The following is a 16,552-nucleotide window of genomic DNA, read 5'->3' on the forward strand; positions in this document are numbered from 1 at the left end:
TAAAATTATAGCAGATAAAAATGAGAAGAAAATGCCAAATATTTTCCCCTAGCCCCCCTCTAACCAAATGTCTAGTTGCGCGCCTGTTGATGTGCACTCTCCTTAAAACCCGAATTAAGAAAAAAATTAAACTAGCCCTTTATTACGATTGGGGAGGGGGTTCCACCCCCTCCCACCTCTGAAAAACATAAAAATGGCTTGCTTAAAACGCCAAAACTTCTTCACTTTTTTAACATCATAATTTTAACAAATGCCAAGACTTATGTATTTGAAAATAATACAAAAGATAGCAGGCCTATGATATTTTAGATCTATTAAAACACACACATGTTTATTAGAGGAACAAATTCAACAAGAAAAATAGTTTAAATGACTTCAAAAGAAAGATTCCCTGAAAAACTCACAAAAAATTTTGTAAGCCTAAAAAGTGATAACAAATCAAATGAAAAAGGAAAAAAAATAGGGCATGGTTATTGGGGTTATTTACCCCCCCCCCCCCTTTTAAAAAAATGTTGATGTAAAAAATTAAATATCTTTAAAATTTGCACGAAAATAATTTATATGTGCAGATATTTCAGATATTTCAGATTTTAAGTCAACATATTCTGAATGATTCTAAATTCTAAAGTAATAGTCATTACAATTAGATGTTTCTTTAATAGAGAAAAGTTGCAATGAAGAATACATTTTTACTTTTAAATGCTGTCATTTCCATATTGGATTTTTTTAATATCTTAACATACTACATTGACGACAAGAAAATTTTAGAAATTAGAAATAAGAATATATAACAAAGACAATATTTTTTTCAAATTTTGGCAGAGTAGCTTTTCTAAAGATTTAAAAAAGTAACATCTTTTTCCTCTTAGAGTAAAGCTATTTTTTATGTTACTTAAAATTAATTCAGTTTTTTTTCAGCTCTTGGTAGTTAATGTAAAATGAATGACTATAATGAAGGATATAAAACAAAGTGAAAGCTGAAAGTTATTAAATGAAGCCTTTATTTGATGGAGTTTGTAAATGCCAGAAATGAGTTGAAAATGCCAATCAAACGCCCCCCCCCTTAAAGAATCCTTATATACGCCCCTGCGGCAAAACAGGATTTGATCATGTCAGCAAAAACACAATTTTGAAAGAAAAATCTTGGAATCGGAGCAATACATCTTTACAATAAACAAAATGAAAGAGAAACTGCAGTTTTGAAATGGTTTTTTTTTCATAGAAAGATGTACAATGCGACATTCCAAAACTTAAGGTCATAAATTAACATAATTTTCATTTTACTAATTTAGAAAGGGATTAAAGAACACATAATTTACACTTCAATCTGAAAATAACCTTATGAAAATCATAAAGAGATCACCTTAGAGAATAAGGCGCATGACAGCGAGCGACTTCTCGCCATGTTCAAGGAGCACCGGACCCATGCATTGATCGCCCAATTAATCTTGGCTGGTTTACCTTTATCTTTATCTTCAGCATTGTTCCCGTGCTCCATTGAGCCAGGACACATCTGTAAAGTAGATTGTTGACATCAAAGCCATGTAACAAAGTAATTTAAATTCCTATGATTCTAAAAAATGATCTCTTTATTTTATTTATTTAGTTTATTCTAAGTATTCTTAATTCTGATAGATCGTATAATATAAGTTTGAAATAGCAAAGTTGTACACCATCAGGTTGCAAAGATATAGTGATTAGAAAATTTGAGTTTGTGGCAAAGAGTCCAAAAATCTGTAATTGTATAGTCTACTAATAGTATAAGAAGTTGGCCAAATCAGTGTTTTTTATTTGTACGACAATAAAAAGTGTATAAGCTGTATTAAAATTATATTGCATTAAAACGGAAATAAAGGAGAACAAGCTGTTACATAAAACAATGATCTAATGAGCGATGATAGATATACTGCTACTTGCATTTTCCACAGGTTCGGGTTTCCTGTGCTCTTAGTGCATCCTTACAGCGGCTTGGTAGCCATCCAGATCCACAGGTTCGGGTTTCCTGTGCTCTTAGTGCATCCTTGCAGCGGCTTGGTAGCCATCCAGATCCACAGGTTTGGGTTTCCTGCGATCTTTGCTTAACCCATCGGCTGGTCCACTCAATCCTGGAAACCTGAATCCGAATTTCTTAAATTTGAGCCGATGTCTCAAATCCACCAAAACCCGGTCTCAATTGAGCGCCGGCATAAATTTTTGAAACAAAAAAACAATTTAAGTGGAACCAACCATATTTAAGCCGCGGCTCAAATTCTTTAAATTCAGCCTCTGGTTGAGTGCTTATTGATCAAACATATATATATTTACTGTGAAGGATGGAGTATACAATTTTACAAGATAGAACCTGACAACTTCAATTCTTTCATCATTCGAATACAGAGCTAGTGGTCGTCTCAAGCGTCAAGAGGTGCAATTGGGGTAACTTTTAGGAGGTGGGGGTTTTAAAATTCAAAACTGTTTTTGGTATTCTTCAGAATTCAATTTGAAAATATTTTTGGCGTTTGTTCCAAAATTTTAAAAAAATCTATTGACGAATAGAATAATAAATATCCGCAAAAATTAGTGAAAATCTGCACAAAATCTAAAAAAAAACTAATTAAAACATCAAAAATTTATTTATTGTTAAAAAATACTCCTTATTATAAATTAAATTTTAGATAACAAAATTGTTAGAATTTAAAATTGTATTACCATCTTTGTAAGATTTAGTAAGTTTTAATCAGTTTTAATTGGAACATATTCGTGGCTTTATTGTAAAAACGCTTTAATTTAACATTTGATTTTGTTTTTCAAAAAAATCATTTTTCACAAAAAATAGTTTCGCAGTTTTTCTAATGCACAAAAAAAATTTTCCTTGACTTTATTTTTTATGGTATTTTTCCGCCTAAAAGATAAAAACCAATTCAAATTGTTTTCTAGAAAACGTGCTATAAATCCCGGTTTTAAAGACTAATCCTGTATATATCTGGTTTATATTACTCCTTTATATTTCATATAATTATGACTATGGTTAAAAATGTACGCTGCTTGGAGTCGGAGAAAAGATAAGTTTTGGTTGATATTATTCTTCTTTTAAAGTTATAATTTGATTGTGATTATTTTACTCAAACAAATTAAAATTATTGCAGATAAAAATGAGAAGAAAATGTTTGTGTAATTTAAGAGAAGAAGAGGTCGCTAATATATCAGTAACCCGGTAGGATTGTAAACAATTAACAGCCTTCAAATTGGAAGTGTTATTTCAAATACTAGTTTTTAGGGCGCTTTGAACCTCCTTTTCTATTGCCAATTTCAGATTAAAACTATTGCTCCTCAAGTTGCCATTTTCCATTCTTATATAAAAAAAAATTTGTTTAGATTTTTTTGTTTAAATTGCTGCATTTTCAAAAGTAATAAATGTTGACACTTTCTCGGGTACAATTTTTTTTGAATTTTGTGGGGCCATAAACCTTCTCTCGAGTCACGTAAAATGTGACAAAAAGGGCCCGTAAATAATAGAAGAATATGTATCCTAAATAATAGAAGAGTATGTATCCTAAATAATAGAAGAGTATGTATCCTAAATAATAGAAGAGTATGTATCCTAAATAATGGAAGTATGTATATATATGTATCCTAAATAATATAAGAATATGTATTCTAAAGAATTGAAAAATATGTATCCTAAATAATAGAAGTATTTGTATCCTAAATAATAGAAGTATATGTATCCTAAAGAATAGACGTATATGTATCCTAAATTATAGAAGTATATGTAACCTAAATAATATAAGAATATGTATCCAAAAGAATTGAAAAATATGTATCCTAAATAATTGAAAAATATGTATCCTAAATAATAGAAGTATATATATTCTAAATAGTAGAAGAATATGTATCCTAAAGAATAGAAGTATATGTATCCTAAATAATAGAAGAATATGTGTCGTACTGCCCCCCCCCCAGGGCCTGGTACCTTCAAAGGTGGTTTGATATTAATCCCATTTATAATCTTTAAATAAATAAAAACATAATAAAACATGATATCCGTGAACTTTGCTCTAGCTCTTCACAGTGTACATTGTATTAACATACACTAAACAAAAAAATACTTCTTAAAGATTAAAAATAACCTGAAGGATTTTTTTCAGGTCAGATTTTAGAGGCCATTTGTTTTCCGTAGATCCTGATAATTATCGAACTATTACTTTCTGTACTCCTCTTAGAGATACTGGAGGCTCTATTTCAGTAAGTCATTTTTTGGTCATCTAGTCATGGCTTAAGTAGGGTTTCCAACGCAAGTGGATTTTACGTGCGCGCAATTGCAGCCCTGTAAACTCCTAACAATGGCGCGCAATTCTGCACAGTTGCGCGCAACGGAATTGCGATGGGAGACCCTAGGTGTAAGTCAAGAGTGAACTGTAACAATTAAGATAAGTTAAAAAACAGAAATGCGTAATTTCTTTTGTAAATCAAAAACTGTGTTTTTCCCTCCATTTTTTTAACAAACTTACGACACTATTGAATACCTGATATTTTCAATGCTATCCTGAAACCAGCATTGCAATGTTTATAGATTGCAACCCTAGAGATGCAATCTAATTGATTGCGAATTTTCTGCCACGAAGTTCCGAAAACATTTATTAGATTTAATTTCAGAACTATTTTTATATAGATTTTACAGTTTTTAAAACCTGAAAAAGGTTGATTTTTTTTAAATTCAAATGTTAGATTTTATTTAGTAGTGGAACAATCTCCATAAAATGAATAGAGTCGTTGCCACAAACTCAAATTTTCTTATCATTATATGTTTGAAATCTGATGGTGTAAACCTTTGATATTTAAAACAAAGATTATTTATCTAAAAAAATTCATTGTTTGAAATATTTAAGGTCTACTGCTTTGGGTTGCACATGTGCATAAGGATTATAAAATCAGAGTTTGTGGCAAAGGCTCAATTCTTTTGTTTAAAAAATGACATATCTCTTTATTCTTGCAAGGCTGCAACAAGGATGCCATATATATATAGGAGGGAATATTACATTTGGGGCAAAACAAGGTCGAAGGTAGCCTAGGCAATGTAATATTCCCTGCTATATCTATTACATCCCCATTGACCCCCTGTAATGAAGGTAATTAATTGTTAAAAATCATAATAATGGACACATTAAGTCCCCTATGGGATTAACTGAGTTCTCAACGAATATGTACACTGTGGGCTCAAGTGGAACTAAAAATGTTGCAGGTTGGAAACATTTATATATATATATATATCTAGTTAAAATTTCTTAAGCTTTAGTTAATAAACTATTTCGCAATTTGAAGTGTAATATAATCTGTGTAATAGCTGTAGTATAGGTGTGTTGGGTATTGCTGGACCTGGAGTTGAACCTGGAGTTGATCTCTCAAACAAGGTTTAAATTCAATTTAAAGATCTTCAGCTATAATAAATCTTAAACTTTTACAAAGAACCTGATCATTCGTCTTAAACCCTAATCTTCTCATCATTTAATCAAAGAAATCTGATAATTCAATCTACGTAATTTGCATAGATTATAGAGTAGCATATCAGATTCATAACTTTACCCTTAAACCCTTTTCAAGGATAAATAAGATATTCTTTTTTTCTAATTGATATTTGATTGTTATTATTTGTGGTTAATCTGTTAAAGAATGAGAATTTATCAACACACTATGTTAGTTAGATACAAATTTGGAGTGTACCGTTGTTGTTAGTGTTCCATACATGCCACTTTATAAACGAATTTTAACTTGAAATAACGTTAATATTGTTAATTGTTAATTGTTAAAAACGACCGATACCCAAGAACGTAGCGTCCAAACAAATTCAGAAAGTTGCAATATTCGACTCGTGGATTGTTAAAAATCAATTGCATTCTAAACAAATCATTCAGATATTCCAAACTATAATCATCGATTTTTTTCGATGCATTTGTACATAGTTGATATTTCATAATATTTTTTTTTGTTATGATCTGAGAGTTACTTTTGAAAACATTCATTCCTGTTTCGAGAATTTTTGAAAATGAAGACGACATTTTCATATTTTCTAGGAATGTTCGAAAATCTAGCGCCGGCTGTGAAAACAAGTTGTAAGCGAAATATTAATTTTTTTAAAAATCCAAAAATATTATGAAATATCAACCATGTATACAACTGCCTAGAAAAAATCAATGATTATAGGCTGTGATATCTGAATGATTTGTTTGGAATTAAATCTATTTTTTTACGATCCGACTCGATTATTTCAACTTTCTGAATTTTTATGGCCGCTACGTTCTTCGGTATGAGTCGTTTTTAACAATTTTCTCCTTATAAACACAACAGATAGAAGTAAGATTAGAAACAATCCAAATCGAATATTTTTCGACGTCAGTCTATACCCCCTTTTATTTTTCGCGAACACTCCCTTTAAAGTCTCTTATTATTTGTGTATTAAGAGCTGGTTTCAAGATTCAGATCTGGTTTCTCCTCAAATTCTTCATGAAGAGGTGACAAATAATCGTATTGTACATTACAAGTTAATAAATTTTGCAAAAAATGGAACTACTGGAAAAATGACAAGTTAACAGATTAAGTAATGGAAAGATCTACTGAAAAAAAAAATACAATTAACAGATTGTAGAATGAATGGAACTACGGAAAAAAGATACAAGCTAACAGAAATTGTATTTAAATGAACGAAACAACTGGTAAATATGAAAGTGACAAGATTGTGTCATAAATGGAACTAGTGGACATTTTAGCATTTTAAAGTGATTGTTGTCTTTGTTTTTTATTATAAAATTTCGCAAAACAATTTGGAATATTTTAATAAACTATTTTTAAATGCACCCTAAAAGTTGTCTGCATAACTTACCCGACAACTAATGCGAAGTTGAAATGATAAAGTGTTCATAAAAATTGGTAGTTCACAAAACAGTAGTTCAATTACCATAACATATGCCTTTCATAATGTCGCCTTCTAAATGATACCCTTGATAGTGTTTGTCTGTCTGAATGACGTGTAAATTTATAAAGATAATATTATAATTTATTTACTATTTATTTATGATAAAGATAATGTTTTCCCGTGGATTGAACACAGAAAAAAAAATGTCAACTCCTTCCTCACATAGGTAACATTTAGTTGACTATATAGTATATATAGTAAATAGCGGAAGTGCTTGGTGTTCCCCGAGGAGTTTTTGAAAAAAAAATTAAATTTTAGCCTATGTTACCCCCGGGGTACTCAAGGGTTCCCTCAAAATTAAACCCATTCGGTCCAGTCGTTTAGAGGCGCAACTAGGGGGGGGCGGCCAGGTGTGCCCCCCTAACACCTGAGAGGGGGGGCGCGCCCCCCCCCCTGCAGAATTAAATAAAAGATTGGCGAATATCAGTATCACAGGAGTCAGAATAATAAAACCAAAAGAGTTATTGTAGAAATTGTGTATTCTTCTATAGTCAGTTTAAAAAAAAATATTTTTATCTTTCTGAATTCTCAAGGCTAAAAGCTATTGTAAACATTTAATGTAAAAAAGTTCCGAACTGTATTCAAACTTTGAATTATTTTGGTAAAATATTCTAAATTTGAAATATCAAAGGTTTACACCATCTCGGTGCATAGATTTAGGGATTAAAATATTTGGGTTTGTGGCAAAAAATCAGTTTTAAATCTAGAGAACATTCTGAGACTGAACCTGGCAAACTTCTAACTGTTTATCTTCTTTGAAATAACTTCTATAAAATCAAAAATGAAATAAGATTATGAATGCTGGTTAGAATGTTCGATCATAAATTTAATAACTTCAGGAGAAAACTTAACATTATCTGTCCTTTTTAAATTTAGATAATTAAAATTATATATGTATTTTGATGTTTTTTTTATCAGAATATATAAATGAATATTTCTTGTAATTATATCTGTTATTAAACCAGGTACTTAAAAAATTTTCTTTGGCGCTCCGCGCACACATTAAAAGAATTGATTGACTGATATCGTTAATATAATAAAAAACATTTGAATTGAACACAGCCAAATCTGCATGCAACAACTGAAAATTTCCCTTTTTTCGACATCAAAACGTTAAAAAAAGCCTATTTAAAAAAACCCCTCAGACCATTACAAAATAATATTTTGCACCCCCTACCAAAAGTGCTAGTTGCGCCTCTGCCGGTTTGCCAGCTACAGCTGACAAATAACAAATATATATGACCTAAGAGCTTTATTTTAGTAGATTCCTTATATATGGATACGGTATATTCCATATATATAAATAAACATAGGACTAGCTAGCTGAAGTGCGCCGCGTTGCAACCTAAAGAGAAATAAAAAAAATGATAAAGCTTTTTATATTTTTGTCTACATCCGTAGATTTGAAGAAATAATTATTTATGCCATGCGGGAAATATCCCATTTTTAAACTTTATTTTTATATCTTTTAATACTTTTTGATTAACCCTGTTAACTTTTCATACAGAGGGCGGCGGGTTGCATTGGACAACATGTTTTCTGATAAAGCTGAACTGCATCTCCTCACACACAATCAGAGGTACATTACACTGTGGACTAGATTCAAATTGAATTCGAACCGGACCACCCCTTGTACCAGACACAGTAATGTGCGGCAAGTACCATCCCGACCCTATCCCATGCCGGCTCGGTTTCAACTTTGATGGCTCGGTCAGACTTTTTGAAGTACACGTCAATCTACAGGCCTATTTGACCTACCACACCAGCTCAGTTTAGTGTGATTACATACTAAACTATGACAGACGGAGAAGGTCAAATTTATACGACATTTCTGATACGACTTTGATACATATTAGCTACTCTAGCTTTGATTGACGCTCAAGTAAAAGAGAAAATGAGAAATAAGAAAACTATTCTGTCACATACTTAGAAATTCAGGACATGGTTGTTATTCAATAAGAGGAGTTACAATTTAAAACGTATGAGAGTTCAATCTTATATTTAATCTACTTTAGTTTGAATTGATTTAAAGGGTCTACTGTACGCACAGATTTACCAGTTTGGTTTATCCCAGCAAGCTGTGCCTTTCGATCACAATTTAATCATAGTCGCATAAAATAACCAATTTACAAAAAAATAGCATCATCTAAACATTGAAATAAATAAGATATAATTTTTATTAACAGAGATTTTCAATTTTTATTTTTAAGTCTATGCTGGAGAGAGACAATTACTTTTACTCAGATAGAGAGATTTAGGTCACAGTCCCTTTTCTATCAACAATTCATGATAAGATTAAATAATTCACGGCATTTAAGAGCTTTATTTTCCGAAGAAGTGATAAGCAAGTTGAAAGAGCAGATAAGGGGAAGATATAGTATTATGTTAAAGGGAGCGAAGTTATGAAAATATTTTCTATTTACAAATATACATTTTTCAGAAATATAAATGCCGTAGCTGAAAGGAATTGAGTCTTTGCCACAAACTCTGATTTTCTAATTCTAAAATCTTTGCACCCGATGTCGTACTGTTAGATTAAATAATCTAAGTTTGAAATATCAAAAGTCTACACCATCAGGTTTAAAAAATATAGAGATTAGAAAATTTAAGTTTAGGGTAAAATAATTTTTCAAATATATGCATGTGTAGTTATACAAATAAAATATGTGAAAATACTCGACATTAATCATTTCTCATTAATTAACATTTTAATGAGTTCAGTAATTATATCATTATCAAACCCTTCAACATATAAATGGTTCGTTCTTGTAATTAACAGTTCTTATCAAATGTAAAATATTCCATGAAAATATTCAATTTTTTCTCAACTAATGTTTTGCTCAGATCAGACAGATTTACAAAAACAATCATTTGAAATGTAAACATGAATTTCTGCCGAGAACTGGTTTAGTTCATCGCAACATAAATTGGAAAAACTCAAAGGCAATATCAATATTTGTATACTAGCTTGGGAACCCAGCTTTGCCCCGAGTTTTACGAAACTTAGAAATTTAAAGCAAAACTAAAAACATTCCCGTTGCTCTTCGAGTTTCAAAATTTGAGCAAAATCGATCCATGGGTTTCCTGAGTTATGATCGGACATCCAAAAAACCGATATACAAAAAGATATAGATATATATACATGAAATAGACATTTTAGATTCTTTTTAAAGTATTTTTTTCAGGAAAGATGCCGTGGTTGGACAACGTCAATCTAGAGATAAATACATCATCTTTAATAAAAGATAAAAAATTCACTATTTTTACGCAATTTCATTTGGATTTAAACCAGAAAAAGTTAATATTTCTCCATGTTTTAAACACACGTTTAATATGTATTGCAAGTGAAAAAAATAAAAAGTTTTAATTAAGAACGTGAAAGTTTCATTATAGTGAGAATAAATTTTAAAAAACTAATTAACCTCAAAGTACTTTTGAACGACATACAATCTTTTGTGGGTATATATGTGGGTATAAGTGCTCATATTGACATAATATGACCTCCGAAATGACCACTTGGAGGTCAAAAAGGTCAATTAGTGCCGTCGACGGAAATGTTAATAACATAAAAATTGTAAGAATAGATTCACCATGTGGATTTACCCCTATTTCGGTACGCATGACGGTATGAGTGCTCCATTGACATAATATGACCTCCAAAATGGCAACTTGGAGATCGAAAAGGTCAAAAGTGCCGTCGACAGAAATGTTAATGACATGAAAATAGTGAGAATGGATTCACCGTGTGGATTTACCCTATTTCGGAACCCATGACGGTATGAGTGCTCCATTGATATAAAATGACCTCCAAAATGACCACTTGGAGGTCAAAGTGGACAGTTGTTACCTCGGGAGTCAAATTTTCGAAAAAAAGATTGAAAATGGATTTACCATGGGCCTTTACCCCTGTTTAGAGTTCCATGACGATGTTTGTGTGCTATTAATATAATTTGACCTCCTAAAATGACCCCTTAGAAATTAAATTGGCGGATAATGACCCCGGTGGTAAATTTTTTCAAAAACCAATATCATTATTGAAACATGCATATGCTTTTACCCATAAAACGATACCTTGGACGGCTTGTATTCTCTAAGACACAGGGTTACATTTGAGAATGTGTTCTTTTATGCGTGAACAGTCCCTTAGAAGGCCCCATTAAAAAAGCATACACCATTTTTGACCTACCTAACTACCTGATACCTTGAACCTATCATAAAAATGGACTAATAACAAATAAAAGTGTGAATATCATTTCTAAAGTAAAAATATTTTAAATTAAAGCGGTGATTTTTTAAAAACCTTTTTTTGTAATTTCATGTTTTATTTTTGTGCCCTGGTGGGTTAGATAAAAAAATTTGATTGAAATAGCGAGCTGTGGATTGTACCAACTGATTTCAAAAATAAAATTAATAAAAATATATTTTTGTGGTCTGGGCAAGCTTCGTACGGTGGTACCCGTAGCTCTCTTTTCGTTTTTTTTTAATGCATATTATATTTTTATATTGCTGTAGCTCCAAAAGTAATGATCGCTGATCCAAAATTTTAGTTAAAAATGAAACCTAAGACTAACAGCTTATGATTAAAAAAAAAAATCGAAAACTTTTAAATTTTTTCATACTTTATGAACGAATGAAAATGAGACGTGAAAAATCGAAAAATCGAAAAATCCGGGAAATCGAATTCGACTTACGTTCAAATAATTGGTTGTAACAAAAAAAAAAGTATGAAGCTTAGAAGGAAACATTTTACATTATGATATAATTGAATTATAGAGCTTTCGAATATAAACCTTGATCGTAAAAATTGAACGAAAATTGTTTCCTCAGTTACTAATACCCCTACTGCACAGTTTTTTTGAGACACCCTGTACAATGTACATTGTACATAGTTGAAAATTTATTTTGTCATTATAATAAGTAAGAGAAAAAAATTATCATTTCATTCACATTTTATTTTAACAGATAAAGGTTTCAAGTTACACAAAAATGATTAAGAATATTGTTATAATGATAATTATAATGATAATTGACCTAAAGCAGTCTGTCTTGCATGCATTGGAAACTTGCGCCCAAACTCCAAGACCAGGCAAAACGTTTTTGTGCAGGCCTCTCTATTGCAAGACAATTTCGATTTTGCATTGCAATTACTAAGGTCTTGCCATTCTTCAAGAATAACTGCGCAGTCACGCACCCCTTACCCTTTAGTAAAAGTAAATTTAGCCTAAAGTCTGACCACGATTATGAAAAGAAAAAAATATGTTCTGATTCACAACAATACCCTTCAAAGCTTTGTCTGATCAAGCATTGCATTAAATATCCATGTTTCCCATTTTGAAAACTGAATATTTTTTGTTGTGGTTTTATTACAAAAGTGACTCGAGCATTTCTTGCTTCAGAAACGATGGTGAAATGAAGGTTTCAAAGGTACATCGGACATGCCATCACTTGAAATTCCGCATGTATTCCATTTAAGTATAATTACATCGTATAGAAAAAAAAATACTTTAAAATCTCACTTTTGCCCTTAACTAAAAGAGTTTCATTAAAAAAGCTTTAATCAATACTGCCTTCAGTGTAAATATACATTTGATATCATAATTTATAATACAATATGTATCAATCCTATGAAAATATAGTTATTTTTTAGAAACATTTCCATCTATATTTTTCATCCCTTGAAACTTGCACCACATTATTAAGAGGGATTGCCTGATTTTGTGCCCCCCCCCCCCTTGGCAACATGGTGCCCCCTCTTAAGAAAATTACATAAATAATTTATTATAACGCTTGTAATATGGAAGTGTGTATATGATCGAATGTTTACATAGTTAAAAATGGTATCAATATCTTTTTCAAACTCGTACACCCCTGAAGGGCAGTTTAAATTGCACCCTGCGCTGCAACCGACGGGTTTCCCGACGCTTTAGCACCCTCGTTTTCTCCCACACGGTCAACTGTTTCTCCTCCCCAGTCAACAGTTTCTCCACCCCTGTCAACAGTTTTTCCGCCCTAGTCAACTGTTTCACCGCCCTGGTCCACAATTTCTCCATCCCAGTCCACAGTTTCTCTGCCCAAGTTCACAGTTTCTCAACCCAAGTTCACAGTTTCTCTGTCCAAGTTCACAGTTTCTCTGCCCAAGTTCACAGTTTCTCTGCCCAAGTTCATAGTTTCTCTGCCCAAGTTCACAGTTTCTTTGCCCAAGTTCACAGTTTCTCTGCCCAAATTCACAGTTTCTCTGCCCAAGTTCACAGTTTCTCTGCCCAAGTTCACAGTTTCTTCGCCCAAGTTCACAGTTTCTCTGCCCAAGTTCACAGTTTCTTCGCCCATGTCTCTGCTGAATTTTGCCTCATACCAAAAAGATTCTGTCTTAGTCCAATATCAGTCCAGGAGTCTTCTTCTTCAAGGGACTGTAAAGGAAAAATGAAAGGGGGAATAGTCTGAAACCTGAGAATCTCAGGTTTTGATGTTTTGAATGACACATATAAGACATCTATCACGAAAACTTCGGCAAATGGCAGTTCCGTATACTGGTCCCATGATAGATGTGACAAAAATACCACACTGCTATTGGCAGAAGTTCTTGCGACGTAAAACGGACTGTACAGACTATACGTAATAAAATTATTAATTATATCTATTAATAATGCAAAATAAAAATTATAACAGGACCAAATCTGAGATTCTAAGGCTCATGTGGGATATAATAGTTATCAGATTGGTTGTTTAATTGTTGAATATGGTCTGTTTAATACTACTCTTATACGCAATTTGATATATATACGTTTTGGTATAATTTTGACACAGTTTTATATCAATTTCTCGAGACAGAAACATCAACAAAAATGTCTTATTTGTATTGTTCAAGATCTGAGATTCTCAGGTTTCATCCTATACCCCCTTTCATTTTTCCTTTACAGTCCCTTTAAGAATACAGATTATTCTTCTACAAAAACCAACAAAGTTACTTACCATCATTCAATTTTCTTCTTAATTCTGATCCTTCAGCCAAAAATGATTAAGGAATGATGATATTAATAAATATGAAAACATCCTTGAAAAAAACGTCTTTCGTAATATTTAAAAAGAGCAGCTTTTTAAATAAATCAAAAAACCTACAATTTTTTTTCAAATCTTTTACAAGCAATTTTAATTCTCCCTCTTTTTTCCATAGCTTTCAAACAAATCAAAATAAATCAGAGGCCACATGGATATACATTTGTCTTGCGTCAATACACAAATATACCTATCTTTCTTTATATTTCAGGGGTGTATATTACCCCCCCCCCCTTCTGAAAACCATTTCTTTCCACAGATGTTATATAAAAAATATTTCTTCTCAAGATATTACTTATGATTTTTAGAATTTTAACAATGAATTGGAGAAAATTTAGATTTTTAAGGAAAAAATATCAATTTTTGAGAAAAAAATGAAAATAGGGAAAAGAAAATTTATAATAAATTTCAAATTTTTCCCTCTGATCATCTCTGTCATGTTTCTGTAATATAAATTTAAATAAACAAATAAATAAAATATTTACATAAATTATATGTTGAGATAACACTACCTATAAAAATCTGAACACTAAGTTACTATTCCATTCTATTCTCCTCCTTCAGAAGAAACAGAAGAATTCTCAACATGAAGATGTTCATCCTTGTTGCCCTTGCCTGCCTTGCATCTTCTGCCAGGTATTATTCTTTCTTAATTTCAAAATGTTTTAGAGAAATTGATAATTTCATTAAAATAAACGCTTTAAAGCCCTCAGAATTGTTTAGCATAAGATCAACTCATTTGCCATGCAAGAAAATTATAATCGTCTAATTGTACTATATTTCATGCAAAGGTCTGATTCTATTAATGATAAACCCAGCTAGAGTTGATGTCTGATTTGTATCTTGTAGCTGAATGCTTTTAAATCTATACCAGTCTTTGGTTCTACTTAAAGAATTTAAAAAATCGACACTAGAGGCAAACTTTTCAATAATTCTTCGATAAAGAAAATATCAACTAACTTTTTATTTCTACATGATATGCAATTCTCTTCCTGATGATTTTATTTTCAGCGCTGAGTTTACTTGTGACGATTGCCTGTCTTTTGCAGGTATTTGAATAATTTGAAAATAAGTACATAATATTAACTACATAGACTAATTAAATTAACAGATAGAACACCATGGATGTTGTCTTTTCAGGATTTAAGAGTTTTTTGAGTCGGCATAGTGCAGACTCTCACTCTGTCTAAATCTTGAAAAGACAACATCTGTTATTTTAATTAATATAAATTATAATTACTACATTTGATATTACTTTTATTTCCCAGATTGCCTTTGAAAATTAAAAAAATCTTTGTAAAAGTGTTTTCTTATATATAAACATTTTTGGGTGTATCAAAACAACTTGTATTACAAAAATGTATGTTTTACCAAAAAATTGTATATTATGTTAATATTTTTTATTATTGTGATCTCATAATTTAAAAAATGTGTCTATATATTTATTGGTACTTTTAACTTAAAAGTCCTAATTAAAGCCACAAAGTCAGTCAAATCTAAAATCTAAAAGAAAATAATAACATATAACAAGAACAAAACATACATTAAAAAATTTCAATCAAATAGATTTACACTCAAGGAGGACTAAGTTAACATTTCCATTAATTGAACTTTTGCAATAGAATTATCTTTAGGCAAGCTTGGAGGTTACCTCCAGAGTGCTGGAAGCATCGAGGAGCAAGTTGAGATTCTTGTTGCTAGTGTCTGTCCTCTTCTTGATGACCCTGCTGGATGTGAGACTGGAGTAAGAACTTGGTGGGAGGGAATTGGTAAGGTCTTCAGTAGATTTAAACACATCTTAAAGTTCTACTAATCTTGATTAAAGAATTTGGATAAAAGTTATTTTTGTTTAGCTTTGGCCATGTACCCTGTCTTCCTTGAGGCCAACAGTGTCTGTGGACTTCTTGGAGCATGTGGACAGAAGAGTGTTGTGAAAGCACCAACCTGTGATGAATGTGCTGGTAGTATCACTACTGTTGCCGGTGTCATTGAGTCTGAAGCTAAAATTGCTGAAATCATTGAATTCTTGAAGGTAATACATCTTTAAATCTCATTCAGTCTGACAGATATATCATAAATTAACTTAAATTAATTCAACTAATAATACTCTCTTAACTAGGGAGATGGTTTCTGTGTTGGAACCGGAGCTGCTGAGGGATGTGGTGTCTACATTGATGCTTTCATGCCTGCTGCCATGCCCGTTCTTGCTTCAGTTCTTACTGAGAGAGCAGAGACTTACTGCTGTGATCTTTCTGACGAAGGAGTCTGCTGTTAATTTGCTTTTAGTCAATGTTTTTAATAAATATTAGTAAACAAATTTGGTTTTCCGTATTTTAATAAGACTTCGGGAGAAAATCAATATTTCATAGTTCAGAATGGGAATTTTCAGTATATGGAATTGAGAATGGAATTGTTTCAGCTAAATCCACACTGCTCCCATTGCCCCCCCCCCCTGTATTCACCCTGGGCACTTCGTTGAACAGTTTTCAGGTTTGAATTTACCAACTAAGAGATTCAAAAATTATGTTTAATATGAAATTTAAGGCAAAA

At 31.6% G+C, this 16,552-nt stretch overlaps 2 protein-coding genes across 2 annotated transcripts; both read left to right on the forward strand.

Annotated features, from left to right (window-relative positions):
* The first annotated feature begins 3,095 nt into the window (after positions 1-3,095).
* On the forward strand, positions 3,096-10,323 carry LOC111717103 (uncharacterized). Its single transcript, XM_023492613.1, has 8 exons — positions 3,096-3,193; positions 4,128-4,224; positions 5,149-5,221; positions 5,335-5,390; positions 6,438-6,488; positions 7,057-7,115; positions 8,457-8,528; positions 10,135-10,323. Exons 1-8 carry the CDS (start codon positions 3,132-3,134, stop codon positions 10,196-10,198), a joined length of 534 nt encoding a protein of 177 aa, XP_023348381.1. The 5' UTR covers positions 3,096-3,131; the 3' UTR covers positions 10,199-10,323.
* Positions 10,324-14,530: 4,207 nt separating this feature from the next.
* Positions 14,531-16,319, forward strand: LOC111717104 (uncharacterized). Its single transcript, XM_023492614.1, has 5 exons — positions 14,531-14,638; positions 15,014-15,051; positions 15,637-15,771; positions 15,856-16,034; positions 16,122-16,319. The coding sequence occupies exons 1-5, from the start codon at positions 14,589-14,591 to the stop codon at positions 16,275-16,277; spliced, it is 558 nt and encodes a 185-aa protein (XP_023348382.1). The 5' UTR covers positions 14,531-14,588; the 3' UTR covers positions 16,278-16,319.
* The last annotated feature ends 233 nt before the right edge of the window (positions 16,320-16,552 follow it).

This window comes from Eurytemora carolleeae, unplaced genomic scaffold (genome assembly GCF_000591075.1).
Source record: "Eurytemora carolleeae unplaced genomic scaffold, Eaff_2.0 scaffold2367, whole genome shotgun sequence".
NCBI classification, from domain to species: domain Eukaryota; kingdom Metazoa; phylum Arthropoda; class Copepoda; order Calanoida; family Temoridae; genus Eurytemora; species Eurytemora carolleeae.